The 13,939-nt window shown below is 49.0% G+C and overlaps 1 protein-coding gene across 1 annotated transcript in view; it reads right to left on the bottom strand.

Moving 5' to 3' along the window:
* Positions 1-13,939, bottom strand: part of MYO6 (myosin VI) — a 187,506-nt gene that overhangs the window by 26,944 nt on the left and 146,623 nt on the right. The window contains 1 exon segment of the mRNA XM_030555784.1: positions 5,193-5,353. Within this exon segment, the coding sequence (XP_030411644.1) occupies positions 5,193-5,353 (161 nt within the window).

The following is a 13,939-nucleotide window of genomic DNA, read 5'->3' as shown; positions in this document are numbered from 1 at the left end:
CACACATGTCCATATCCATGCATAAAAACAAAAAAAAGGGAGGAAGAGACTCAGTTATAGCTCAAAATGGATAGATTGTTTTTCAGGTGTTTCTAGGATATCCTGAGATCTCTAGTGACACTATGTTACCACATAAAGCTGTCCAGATCCTTGTTCTCTTTCCAGTGGTTCAAAGCAGAGAATTCCTTCCCCTACCATCTGATTAGATAGAGAAACTGGAGAAGTTTTGAGGAAAGGGAAGGTTAAGCATCCATTTTCTCTACTCATCCTATGTGCTTCAAAGGGCATCCCAGGCAGGGAAAACAGAAGGGCCAGGCATATCTTCTGGCAGCAGGAAAAGTGGGGAAGATCAGAGCTTGAGTGAATCTCTTGGAATACATTTACACTGTTACCACCCTCTCCCTGCTCCTCCTCTTGCATGGAAGGTTACTTGCCAACCAGTCACCCTTCCTGTGCTCCAATTCTGCCTATTCTTGGCATTAAGGGGACATGTCCTATCCACTCTCTTTTTCAAACCTAAGGGAGGGAAGGTTACAGAACTAATGCCTCTCGTATATCCCACCCCACATCCCTATCTAATGCAGAGACTTTAAAAATACAGGGTTTGCTGTCTCTGTCTCACACACACACACACACACACACACACACACACACCACACACACACACACACACACACACACACACACAAACACACTCACTTTGCCAGAAGCTGGGATTGGGTGACAGGGCATGGATTACTTGATGATACAACCTGTCTATTCATTCCCTTTGGGGCACCTGCCATGCCCATTGGCCACTGTCAGAGGGACAGGATACTGGTTAGATGGACCTTTTGTATAGTGACTGTTAGTAACTTGTCTTTTAGTGGCAACCTCTGCAAGTCAATACAGGCACTCAACAAAAATACATATCATACCATGTAGTTTATAACCATATCATCTATATACACATCAAGTAATGTGCTAATAAAGTGTAATAAAGAATGCAATAAAGAACAGAAAAGGATTTTCTGGTTTTTTTCTTGAGTTCCTTAGAAATTCCTTGTCATCTGCCAACTTTTCAAGATGCTTCCTTTGTACAAAATAATCACTATATTCAATCTGTCTTAGAGTGGATTGTGGAGGGTTCATTGTTCTTCATTTGACAAGTAAATGGCACTCACTTTTTATTTTACTCCTGGGGGAATTCTGTGCCACTGCACAATACCGAATTTTGCAGAAATTAATGTTATGTATGCAGAATTCCCCCTCAACCCTGAAATGGGCTGCAAAGCTGCTGGTTCCCACTAGGGGCCACTGGACCAGGCAGAGCCCAGCTCTCAAATAGAAAACACTGATCCCGGGATAGGGAGGGAGCTGGAGGGTTCCCTGCAGCTGCAGTTCTTGTCATGCCCTGAAGGAAGGAAGCAGCGGCATATAGGAAACTCCATGCAAGCACAGGACCCAGCATAAGGCTGTTTCACCCTCTGGATCCCTGGGTGGAGAGGGGATGCCAGTGTCTGGGCTGGGGGGTCTGCAGCTGGGCTCTGTGGGGGAATGGTGCAGAGAAACAAGAACTGGTTATCACAGAGATTTCTTTATGTCTCTACTTCGGCAGGGAGGGGGAAGAATTTTTTGTGTGTGTCTGTATTGTTAGAGATATTCTTGCTGAGAGGTATTTTGAAATAAATTACCAAAATAATTGAAACTGCAAGATCATATAGTGCTATTTTTGATTACTAAAATATGCAGAATTTTAAAATAGTGTGTGCAGAATTTTTAAAAATTTTGGGGCAGTATTCCCCCAGAAATAATATTTGTATGTTGATTGGCCGACAGCAGGGTACAAGTTTATCATTGTATTCTTGTATGTATACAGGGAACAGTGATAGAATATTCCAGTAGTTTTATATTACTCAGAAAACACACAGACTGAGCAATCACAGCAACATTTAGTTTTCTGGTACACTGTACATTACTTTTCTGGTTTGTAAAAAGTTAAATTTTTTCATTATGTCATTCTAGATTAGTAGAGTTTCTAAAATAGAATTCTGACAGACAATACTGAACACACAAAACTGCCTAAGCTCTTTTTCTTTAATTGTGTCTAAAATATTGGAATGGATTTGTTACTGGAAATATAAAGGGACCGTTTTGCAAATATAATCCCTTCTGTAACAGCCAAGGTGTCATCTCAGCTACACCAACCTAAACAAGGTTCATTACATTAAAAGATAGCTCCTTGTTTTGTATAAAATTACCATTACCAGTTTAGTGAAGTGTTATGAAAAAGAGTACTTGTATTGTTCTTCTCTGTGTAAAATTAAGATCATGGAGAACAGGATTCTCTAAACTGAATTTTGTAACCACAAGTCACACAGGGAAAAACGCACTCAACACACACAATGAACAGATGAATAGGTGTCACAGAAAGCCAAGTGTCACAGAAAGCAAAGTGGAAAACAAATCAGTTATATGTATGTTAGTTGTCTAAGAAGTTTATTTACTAGTTTATTAGTAAATGCCCAATGCCGCTGTGTAGTACTTACCCTATAAAATTACATGAAAGACAACATAATATCAATGACAAAGCAATGCTGTGACATTATCTAAAAAAAACCTTTGGAGGGTCTATATCTTTTAATAGAGTGCCTACAAGGTCAGTTCATATAGGCTTTTTTTTATAGGCTTTTTTTTGACAGGATTATGCATGCATTTCCAATTCTGTATTTGCCAGTTAAGACACCGAAGAACTACTATTTCCTTTCTAGGTAGGGATTTCTTTTTAAGAAACTACTTTATGTTGTGCTACTGGGTTCATGTAAGTGCCAGAAAGTGCATACACTGTATTGCACTAGTGAAATCTGAGTTTCTAATCTCAATGGACTGTATAATCATAACTGAAATTGGCTGTCATCACTACTGATAAACTAATAATAATCTAATAAAATGTGAGAAAAATATTGTTTTCACCAAGGCAGTTTCCCACAGAACTGGGCATATTAATGCACATATGAAAGGGAGATTCAGGGTAGATATCTGGAAAGGCTTTCTAATTATGAGCATAGTCAAGCACTCAAAAAAGTACCAAGAGGTTGTGTCCCCATCTTCAGAGTTTCTAAGAACAGGTCAGACAAACACCTGCCAGGAATGGTCTAAGTCAGGGGTGGCCACATGCGGCTCTTCAGAAGTGAATATGCAGCTCCTTCTATAGGTACTGACTCTGGGGCTGGAGCTACAGGTGCCAACTTTCCAATGTGCTGGGGGGGTGCTCACTGCTCAACTGCTGGCTCTGCCACAGGCCCTGCCCCCACTCCACCCCATCCCGAGCCTGTCATGCCCTCGCTCCTTCACCTGCATCCCCAAGCCTCCTGCACGCCACAAATCAGCTGATTGGGAGGTGCTGAGAGTGGCAGGGGGGAGCACTAATGGGGGGCTGCTGACACATTACTGTGGCTCTTTGGCAATGTACATTGGTAAATTCTGGTTCCTTCTCAGGCACAGGTTGGCCACCCCTGGCCTAAGTATACTTCATCCAGTCTCAGGAGGAGGGGATGAACTGGGCTCCTCTTGAGATCCCTCCCAGCCCTACATTTCTATTTGTAGCCACTACCCTCCTTGGTAAGGGGGCAGTGCCCCCAGCAGGGCTGGCTCCAGGCCACAGCGCACCAAGTGTGTGTTTGGGGCGGCACACCGCGGGGGGCGCTCTGTCGGTTGCTGGGGAGGGCGGCAGGCGGCTTTGGTGAGCTGCCGCAGGCGTGGCTGTGGGCGTGTCCGCTGGTCCCACGGCTCCGCTGGACCTCCCCCAGACACGCCTGCGGCAGCTCTACCAGAACCGCAGGACCATCGGACCCTCCGCAGAAATGCCTGCGGCAGGTCCACCGGAGCCGCGGGACCCAGCGAGCGGCAGAGATCAGCTGTAGAGTGGAGGAGAGACGTGTTCTCCCCTACAACCTGCCCGCACAACACTTACAGGGTCCTGCACCTGGCCTGACTGTAGCACTTTCAGGCCTAGCAACTGGCCAGTCTTTCTCCTCAGGAGGGGACAATCCATTCCTCCTGCAACCTGCCTGCGAGCAACAGGAGACAGCGTATCTCTCCTTCAACCATCTGCAGCCTGCCTGCCATGTAGCCAGCCCACACCAGACTCTGGACTTTAGATATAGAGACCTAACCTACTGGCACCTGGGCTCATGGGGTCTAATCTCTAAGAACTGCTGGCAGAGTTCCAGAGGAGAGCAGATAGTCAGTGTCTATCCAGCAATCCTCAAAGAGGCCCTGCTTGCCTGCACGAGCCTCTTGACCACATAGCCAGAAGAGAAACCTGAATGAGAACCCTGTATTATAGTTAGACAGTTAGGGTTTAATATTGTATCATTACGGCACTTTTAGCTGCAAAAGGACTTTCATCTGCCTGTATCAATTAGACCTCCTCAGTTGCCAGTATAATAAATCAGTGTGTATGATGGAATAGCTATTACTGGCTTGCAATGCGTCTCCACTGCACCAGCTACAATACCAGAGACAGGAGGACAGACAAACGATGACGGGGGAGAAATTTTTGGGTTTGGGGAATGCGTGGTCACGTGGCCTATTGTGCTGGCTGGCATAGTTTTAGTAATTTAAAATATTATTAATAAAATAAAATCATTTTAATATTTAATATGGTTATTGATTGGATGTCAACTTCAATCAAATCCTTATATAAAGTTTATTGTTATTATTTTTAATTTTTTGCTTGTGTAAGTTTTAGTTATTTGTGTTTACATGTAGTATCCACTGCCTTTGTGTGGTTAACCCTGGTCTCACTGGAGGCACCACAAAGTAGCTTTAGTCTTTAGCACACCAGGAGGAAAAGTCAGGCGCCTGATAGCAGCACCATGAAATGAGTCCAGGTGATAGAAACTTTGGACTGTCCAAAGACTGAGGGTATCCCTCTCTGTTTACACATCATACAGATACGTAGCCAGTGCCAAAAGGGGGATACATATGATTATAGTCGCACTGCAAATAGACTAAGCACTTTTTAAGCCAATCAGCTATTGGTCCACAAATTTGACAACATATTTGAAAATATATACTCCAATATACTGTTTGAAAACCCCATTTTACTTTTATTTCTTAATTAAAAACAAAAGATCTCTGTATTTTATAACCAGTAGGATGTGTAATGAAAAGTTTTGGAAGGGAAGTAAGAGTAATAAATGCCATACCTTCGCAATCCTAAATCAAGCTGAGCCTCATCACTGATGAGCTCTGCTTCACTCTGTGCAATTCTCATTGCAAGTTCACGGTCACGACGTTCCTGTTCAAGGACTGCCTGTTGTTGGGTCTCTTCTTCACGCTCTCTAGCTAGTTGTGCCTCAATTTCAGCCTGTGTAGTATAAACATATGTTTTTAATAAATGGTTTATACTCACCCACCCACCATGAGAAACTACTACAAAGGTAAACAACTAGGTACGTGATATTACAAAGGTGAATTTTGAAAAAACCAACAACCTTTGTCAGAGGATGTTGTGAAGGCCAAGAAGATAACAGGGTTCAAAAAAGAACTAGATAAATTCATGGGTGATAGGCTTATAGCCATTGATGGACCTTTCTTTGCCAGAAGCCAGGAATGGGCAACAGGGGATGGATCACTTGATAATTACCTGTTCTGTTCATTCTTCTTCGAGTGATTGCTTATATCCATTCCAGGTAGGCGTGCGCGCCGCGCGTGCACGTTTGCCGGAAACTATTTTACCCTAGCAACTCCAGTGGGCTGGCAGGTCGCCCCCTAGAGTGGCGCCACTATGGCACTTGATATATACCCCTGCCGGCCCGCCCGCTCCTCAGTTCCTTCTTACCGCCGTGTCGGTTGCTGGAACTGTGGAGTGCGGCTTGCTGTCCTCCACGTACCTAACTCTTCTGTACACTGTTCGTAGACGTAGTTGTAAATAGTTTTATAGACAGTTTAAAGTAGTATATCAGTTAGTTGTTTATTGTATATAGTTGTATAACTGGTTCGCGGGTGGGCTGTTGCCCTTCCCGGCGCCCGGTACCGGGCTCAGGCCTGGTTCGCCAGGCTTCAAGCAGTGCTCGGCATGCAAGAAGCCGATGCCGACTAGCGATCCCCATGACGCGTGCCTCAAGTGCCTGGGGGGAATCGCACATCAGTGAGAAGTGTCGTATATGCAAGGCCTTTACAGCCTCGCACAAGAAGGAGAGGGATCAAGACTCCGCGCTCTCCTAATGGAAGCGGCACTGACTCCGGTACCAGTAGCGCAAACGCGGCCACTCTACTCCGGCAACCGGCAAGACTCCCCGGCACCGTCCATGCCCCCGTCACCGGAGCAGACTCACGACCCTCGATGTCTGCAACACCATCTAGGCATGCTCAAGTGGAAATGCCCGCGGCACCTACCTTGCCGCGGCACCACCTGCAGGGCTGCTGTCGACTCCGGGTTCAGAAGGTCTGTCGAGTCCAGCCCCTCCTAGCTCCCCCTTGAGATCAGGGGTCGAGCTGTTAGTCCCATCTACGCCGGAGACCTTTGCCTCGGCACAGGACTTGATAGCGCTCACGGAGCCATCGCAGCCTCAGACCATGGCACCCCTGGGACGGGTAACCTCCAGAGGCAAACCGATGCTGAGAGCGCTGTCCTCCGGATCCAGGCACCGATCGCCCCGGAGAACGTGGAACGCTCACCGCTCGGGCAAAAGAACCCGTCCAGTCCCAGCACTGTTCTCCCCGGCGGTACTAGTTCGCACTCTCGCGGCGCCATCAGCACTGCACAGTCCCGGTCTGGCTCCTCTTACCACCGGCACCGAGACTCTAGGAGCCGTTCACCTCGGCATTCAGCTCCTCGGTCGACCTCCCGGCACCGAGCCGGTGGTAGGTCCCGATCCCGGTCGACCTCCCGGCACCGCGTCGGTGGCAGGTCCCGGTCCCCACTGCCATCCCGCACCACCTGGAATGAAGATCGCAGTCCCGCTCTCGGCACCGACCTCGAGACAGATCCCGATCCGGATCCTGGCACCGACTACCACGCCGTTCCCAGTCCCGATCCCGGCACAGGTACGGGTCACGGTACCGATCCTCGGCACCAAGGAGATCGTCGGCGTCGGCATATAGAGAGGTCTATCAAACTGGCTCAGCACCTCCGTGGCCTTCAAGGGAACCATCCGTGTCCTCTCGGGCAGAAAGCACCTACACGCTGGGCCAGGACAGACACTCGGTCCTGTTTCAGGACCCTCCACCTCAGGAATGAGGACCTCAACAGTGGGGGTTTTGGACCCCATGGGCGTACCGCCAAGCCCAGGGTCCGCAACATATCACTATCACCCACCCTGGCGGCGGAACGCAGGCCACCAGAGCAACGGTGTCTAAGCCCGGTCCTCCCCGGAAGCAGAAGACAGGTCCAGCCACCAGGACCCAGAGCTCCCTCCAGTGACGGAGGTGCAGCTCCAGACAGAACCCCCCGTGGACACTCTGTTGCCAGGGGTTTCCTCGTCGTCTTCCCCGGATGAGGCAGTGGCGGGTACCTCATCCTCCAGCCCTCCCCCTCTAGATCTTAGGGCACACCAGGACCTCCTCCGACGCGTGGCACAAAACCTGGACATTCAAGCAGAGGAGGTCTCTGAAATCAAGGACCCTCTCGTGAGCATCCTCTCCGCCGATGCGCCTACCAGAGTGGCCCTGCCTTTTATCAAGACTATCAGGCCAACGCGCGCTACTATCTGGCAGGCACCGGCCTCCATCACTCCAACCACTCAAGGAGTGGAAAGGAAGTACATGGCCCCCTTGAAGGCTATGAATACCTGCATGTTCACTCCGACAACCCTGCTCCCTTGTGGTCCAGTCGGTGAAACGACAGGGAGTGCCACGGTCAAGAGGCCCCGCGCCCAAGGTCTAAGGAGCGAGGCGGATGGGACCTCACTGGGCCGCAAGGTCTATTCAGCGTGGGCACTACACTCAGGTTCTCGTAACCAGCAGGAGGCCCTCCTTAGCTGCTACTCCTTTAACTCTTGGGTAGCGCGGGAAAATTTGCAGAGCTGTTACCGCATGACGCCCGTCAGGAGTTTACCACCATTCTGGATGAGGGCAAAAAGTAGCGAGTACCTCGCTACAAGCCTCCTAGATGCTGCGGACTCGCCACATCGGATCCTTGCCTCGGGGCTTACGATGGTGCCGCATTTCCTAGCTTCAGGTCTCTGGCCTTCCGCCAGAGCTCCAGCATACTATCCAGGACCTCCCCTTCGAAGGCCAGGGCCTGTTTTCTGATAAGAGCTAGACCCCTGACTAAAGGACCTTAAGGACAATAGGGTCATAATACGGTCCTTTGGGGGATGCATACGCCTGCGACAGAGCGCAGGCCCATTCCGGCAGCAGAACCAACAACAGCAGCGTCTGCCGTAGCCTCAGTTCCGTCCGCGGCAGGACCTCACTAGGCACCGCGGCAGGAACAACCGATGCAGACAGTCGGGTGGCCAAACGGGGCAAAACCAAGGCTCCGCCAAGGCCCCTCCTGGACCCAAGCCTTCATTTGAAGGTGCGCCCGAGGGCGCAGTACCATTTTCCCCTCCGATCCTTCCCCTCAGTTTTCCAACCGTCTTTCATTTTTCCTCCTGGCGTGGACCCAAATAACATCGGACCGTTGGGTCTTGCGCACTGTGCAGGCCGGTTATCGCTGCAGTTTTCATCGCCCCCCCCCCCACCACCACCACCCTCGTCCCTCTTCAGGGAACCCCTCTCACGAGCAATTCCTCCATCAGGAGGTGCAGGACGCTCCTCGTCAAGGGAGCCATAGAGGAGGTTCCAGAGAGTGAGAAGGGCAATGGGTTTTATTCCCGCTACTTTCTAATCCCAAGTCCAAGGGGGGCCTCAGGCCTATCCTCGACCTGCGGGAACTCAACAAGTATATGGTAAAGTTGAAGTTCCGTATGGTATCCCTTGGAACCATCATCCCATCCCTGGATCCTGGAGACTGGTACGCCGCCCTCGACATGCAGGACGCTTACTTCCATATCGCCATATTCCCCCAGCACAGGTGTTTCCTCCGCTTTGTGGTCAACCGCCAACATTATCAATTTGCGGTCCTCCCGTTTGGCCTCTCTACTGCCCCGAGGGTGTTCACGAAATGCATGGCAGTCCGTCGTCGCATACCTTCAGTGCGGCCGCATTCATGTGTTCCCCTACCTCGACGACTGGCTGATCCGGGGCACATCGGAGCTGCAGGTCCGCGACCACGTCCGCAGGATCAGCAGCCTCTTTGCTGCCCTGGGCCTCGTGATCAACGTGGACAAGTCTACTCTGCTCCCCACGCAGAGGATAGAGTTCATCGGGGCCGTTCTGGACTCTACCCTAGCCAAGGCCTTGCTACCCTTGCCCAGGTTTCAGTCACTGTCGGCCATCATTCTGCGCTTGCAGGCGGCCCCACTGACCTCTCTAAGAACATGTCTGGCCCTCCTGGGACATATGGCGGCCTGTATGTTCGTAACAGCGTATGCCCGACTCCGCATGAGGCCTCTTCAATCTTGGCTCATCGCGCAGTACCAGATGGCCAGACATTCGTTGGACACAGCTGTCACCATTCCCCAAAGGTACTGGACTCCCTTCGGTGGTGGCTGGACCAGTCCCGTTAGTCTGTGCGGGGGCTCCCGTTTCATCCGCCCCAGCCCTCGGCATCCCTGACTACGGACGCTCAGATCTGGGCTGGGGGGCTCACTGTGGCGCCCGAAGAACTCAGGGCCTGTTGACCCCTCAGGAGCTGGGACCTCCATATCAACATACGGGAGTTGAGAGCGGTCCGTCTTGCTTGTCAAGCGTTCGTCCATCACCTTCAAGGTCGTTGTGTCGCGGTGTTCACCAACAACACGACGACCATGTTTCTACATCAACAAGCAGGGCGGCACCAGGTCCTCTCCCCTATGTCTCGAGGCGATGCGTCTCTGGGAGTTTTGTATAGTCCCATGCCGTTCACCTTTCCGCCTCCTATCTCCCGGGAGTACGAAACACTCTAGCGGATCGACTGAGCAGGTCCTTCCGCTCGCACGAGTGGTCCCCTCCGCCCAGACGTCACCCTCTCCACTCTTCCAGAGGTGGAGTCGTCCTCGATGGACCTCTTTGCGTCCAGGGAGAACAGGAAATGTCGAACATTCTGCTCCTTTCAGGGTTGGGAGCCCGGGTCTATAGCGGATGCCTTCCTGATCCCATGGGCGACCCACCTGTTTTACGCGTTCCCTCCTGTTCCGCTGATACACAGGGTCCTCCTCAAGGTGCGCAGAGACAGAGTTCGTGTGATTCTGATAGCTCCAGCGTGGGCCAGACAACATTGGTACCCCATGTTGCTGGACCTCTCAGTAGCCAACCCGGTTGCCCTGCCCCTACATCCAAACCTGATCACCCAGGACCACGGCAGGCTCTGTCACCCCGGACCTTCCGTCTCTGCACCTTACGGCATGGCTCCTGCGTGGTGTGACAGGCTCCGAGTTACGCTGCTCTACCCCGGTTCGGGAGATTCTCCTGGGCAGTAAAAAGCCTTCTACCAGGGCTACTTATTCGGCTAAGTGGAAGCGTTTCTCCTGTTGGTGTTCGGAGAAAGGTCTTCCTCCCTATGGAGATTCCCATCACCACTATTCTGGACTACATCTGGTCCCTCAAGGCCCAGGGTCTGGCGCTGTCGTCCCTTCGAGTCCACCTAGCGGCTATCTCCACGTTTCATCCTGGAGGGGACGGACGTTCCGTCTTCTCCCACCCTATGGTGGCGAGATTCCTGAAGGGACTGGAACGTCTCTATCCACAGATCCGCCCTCCTGCCCCTTCATGGGATCTCAAACTGGTCCTAACTCTGCTCATGGGCCCTCCATTTGAGCTGTTAGCTACTTGCTCCCTGCTCTATCTCTCATGGAAGACCACCTTCCTAGTGGCCATCACCTCAGCTAGATGGGTGTCAGAACTACGGGCCCTCACAGTAGATCCCCCGTATACGGTCTTCCATAAAGACAAGGTGCAGCTGAGACCACACCCTGCCTTTCTTCCGAAGGTGGTCTCAGCTTTCCACGTTAACCAGGAGATCTTCCTCCCCGTCTTTTTCCCAAAGCCCCATTCGTCCCGCAGGGAGCAACAGCTCCACTCGCTAGATGTCCGTCGGGCGCTAGCATTTTATGTGGACAGGACCAAACCATTCCGCAAGCCCCCCCAGTTATTCGTGGCGGTAGCGGACCGGGTCAAGGGACTACCGATTTCCTCGCAGAGGATATCTTCCTGGGTTACCTCCTGTATCAGGACTTGTTATGACCTGGCCCACGTTCCGACGGGCTGTGTGACTGCTCACTCCACCAGAGCACAGGCGTCATCGCTGGCTTTCCTTGCCCGCGTGCCGATCCAAGAGATTTGTAGGGCGGCGACCTGGTCATCAGTCCACACATTCGCTTCCCATTACGCCCTGGTTCAGCAGTCCAGAGATGATGTGGCCTTTGGCTCTGCAGTGCTCCAGGCCGCGACTTCTCACTCTGACCCCACCGCCTAGGTAAGGCTTGGGATTCACCTACCTGGAATGGATATGAGCAATCACTCGAAGAAGAAAAGACGGTTACTCACCTTGTAACTGGTGTTCTTCGATATGTGTTGCTCATATCCATTCCACACCCGCCCTCCTTCCCCACTGTCGGAGTAACCGGCAAGAAGAAACTGAGGAGCGGGCGGGCCGGCAGGGGTATATATCAAGTGCCATAGTGGCACCACTCTAGGGGGCGACCTGCCGGCCCACTGGAGTTGCTAGGGTAAAAAAAGTTTCCGGCAAATGTGCATGCACGGCGCGCACGCCTACCTGGAATTGATATGAGCAACACATCTCGAAGAACACCAGTTACAAGGTGAGTAACTGTCTTTTCCCTCTGAAGCACCTGGTGGCATTGGCCACTGTTGGAAGACAGATATTGGGCTGGATAGACCTTTGGTCTGACCCAGTATGGCCATTCTTACGTTCTTAATTTAGGATAAGAAAAACATCACTGTCTTCATGAATCTAGGAGGATGGAGTTGGATCTGGATTGCACCTATCTATCTGGATGATATATTTGCAATTAAAAGATGTCTTACGAGAGAGTTTTTGTCCCCTTTGAAGCTGAAAGCATCCTGGAACTCTCTAGATTTATGTTAGGATTGCTATCTGCACTGATATAGCCTGACTGCAGCTGTGGCATGCTTTTTAGTAGCGCAAATCTGATGCCCTGTCTGTACAAAGCTGCAAAAGCCTCAAAGACTGAAACATGATTTGGGAATGAAAAAAAATATTTAAAAAGTTCTAGACTATTGAAAGGCCAGCACCTTCATTTGGACGTCTTCGGAGACACCAGATATTTTTAGTCCCAGCCGTCACTTGTTCTTAACACTAACCGCTGAAGCAATGGATTGAAAATTTGTTACTATTTAAGAGAATGTTCATAAGCAGAGACTGATAAGATGCCAAGAAACATTAGAAAGAATCGTTCTGTAACCTGCTGTCAATAGTGAGATAAACATGCTTTCTACATGGAACAAATAGAACAGTGATCCATGGTTGGTGTGTATGTGAGCCTTCAATATTTAACAGACTGAAATGGTTCTAGGACTCAGGAAAGTATAAGTGACTGAGACAGCTTCCTGAAGAACTCCAAAATTAACAAAGGAATTTTCATGCATTACATGTTCTTCGTTTGATTAACAGTCTGTTAAGAACAGCGGGAAAGCAAAGGTGGGTGGGAAGGTAGATGGGATTGTAATATCAATGGCAATTCTGTCAATCATTCTGTAGCAGGCTTGCTCTTTTACAAGATTGTTTTACTGTAAAAATTGTTCTGGGATTTGATTACTTCTAAATTACAAAAACTCTAAATATTCATTTATATCAATGGCATTATGCTTATATACAGAAAGAGGTATAATGTCAAAGCAAAAAAATCCATCTCCAACCAGCAAAAAATATTATATTTTACAATTCTTATTTAACTGTAGGGCAATTTACAAAGATTTTTTTTTTATTTTTTTAAACAATTTGAAGTCAAATGTCAAAGCTGTAAAAAACAGACTTCTCATTAAATCCCAGCTGGGAAATATGACACTTTGCTACAGGGAAGAATTTTTCTTCTTCAACTACTGTATCTAGCTACCTCAATGCACAAACTTATCTTAATGCCACATTAGATCAATATTTTAAAATTAAAACCATGATATTCAGAGTTAAAATTTACAAAATATCTTTAATTTAACCAGTTACACATCATGGATTGCAACAGTGGTTTTTTATTACATGATTATATTTGATTGAACTGTGACACTTATGTGGTAAGTATATCAGAACCTCACTAATTCTCATGTTGGAACCCACCATATAGAGAACTAATTAAGAAAGAAAAAAAAAGGGGGTGAGGGGTTAGTCTAACATCACTTTGCAGATAAGATTTAGTAGCACTATGGGGTGGTTAGGTATCGTACTACTAATATTACATTATTTGTAGAAAATACACCATTAGTACAGCCAAATCTGATAAGTCATAGAATTTAAGCTAATTTACACTTTTAAAGCTGCTGGAGGTGGTGGTGCGGGGGAGTGAGTGTGCATCAGAGAGAGAGAGAGAGAGAGAGATTGTGTGTGTGTGTGTGTCCGTCCTCCTGTTATTAATTTAATCTCCTTTTGTAACAATATTGATTCAGTTCAATCTTGATTCTGGTTTAATCATATGCAAAATGCTCTCCTCAGCCCAACTAACAACAGTTCTGCTGACAATGACTCCTTCTCCCTTGGAGGAAACACAAGCCACTCTGCATCATCTTGGACAGCCTCTATAGCTACAAGAACATTTTCAGTTCCTTTCTGTCTCATTTCTTCTCCTGCCCATCATATCCCTTGTTCTCATATCTTGGTGGCACCACTGTCTCTACTTGTCCTTTAATTAGAAGATTCAGCCCTTGATTTTTTCTAGTTTTCTTCCCACACAGT

Source organism: Gopherus evgoodei, chromosome 3 (genome assembly GCF_007399415.2).
Source record: "Gopherus evgoodei ecotype Sinaloan lineage chromosome 3, rGopEvg1_v1.p, whole genome shotgun sequence".
In the NCBI taxonomy this organism is placed as follows: Eukaryota; Metazoa; Chordata; order Testudines; family Testudinidae; genus Gopherus; species Gopherus evgoodei.
This window is presented reverse-complemented; position numbering and strand designations above follow the sequence as displayed.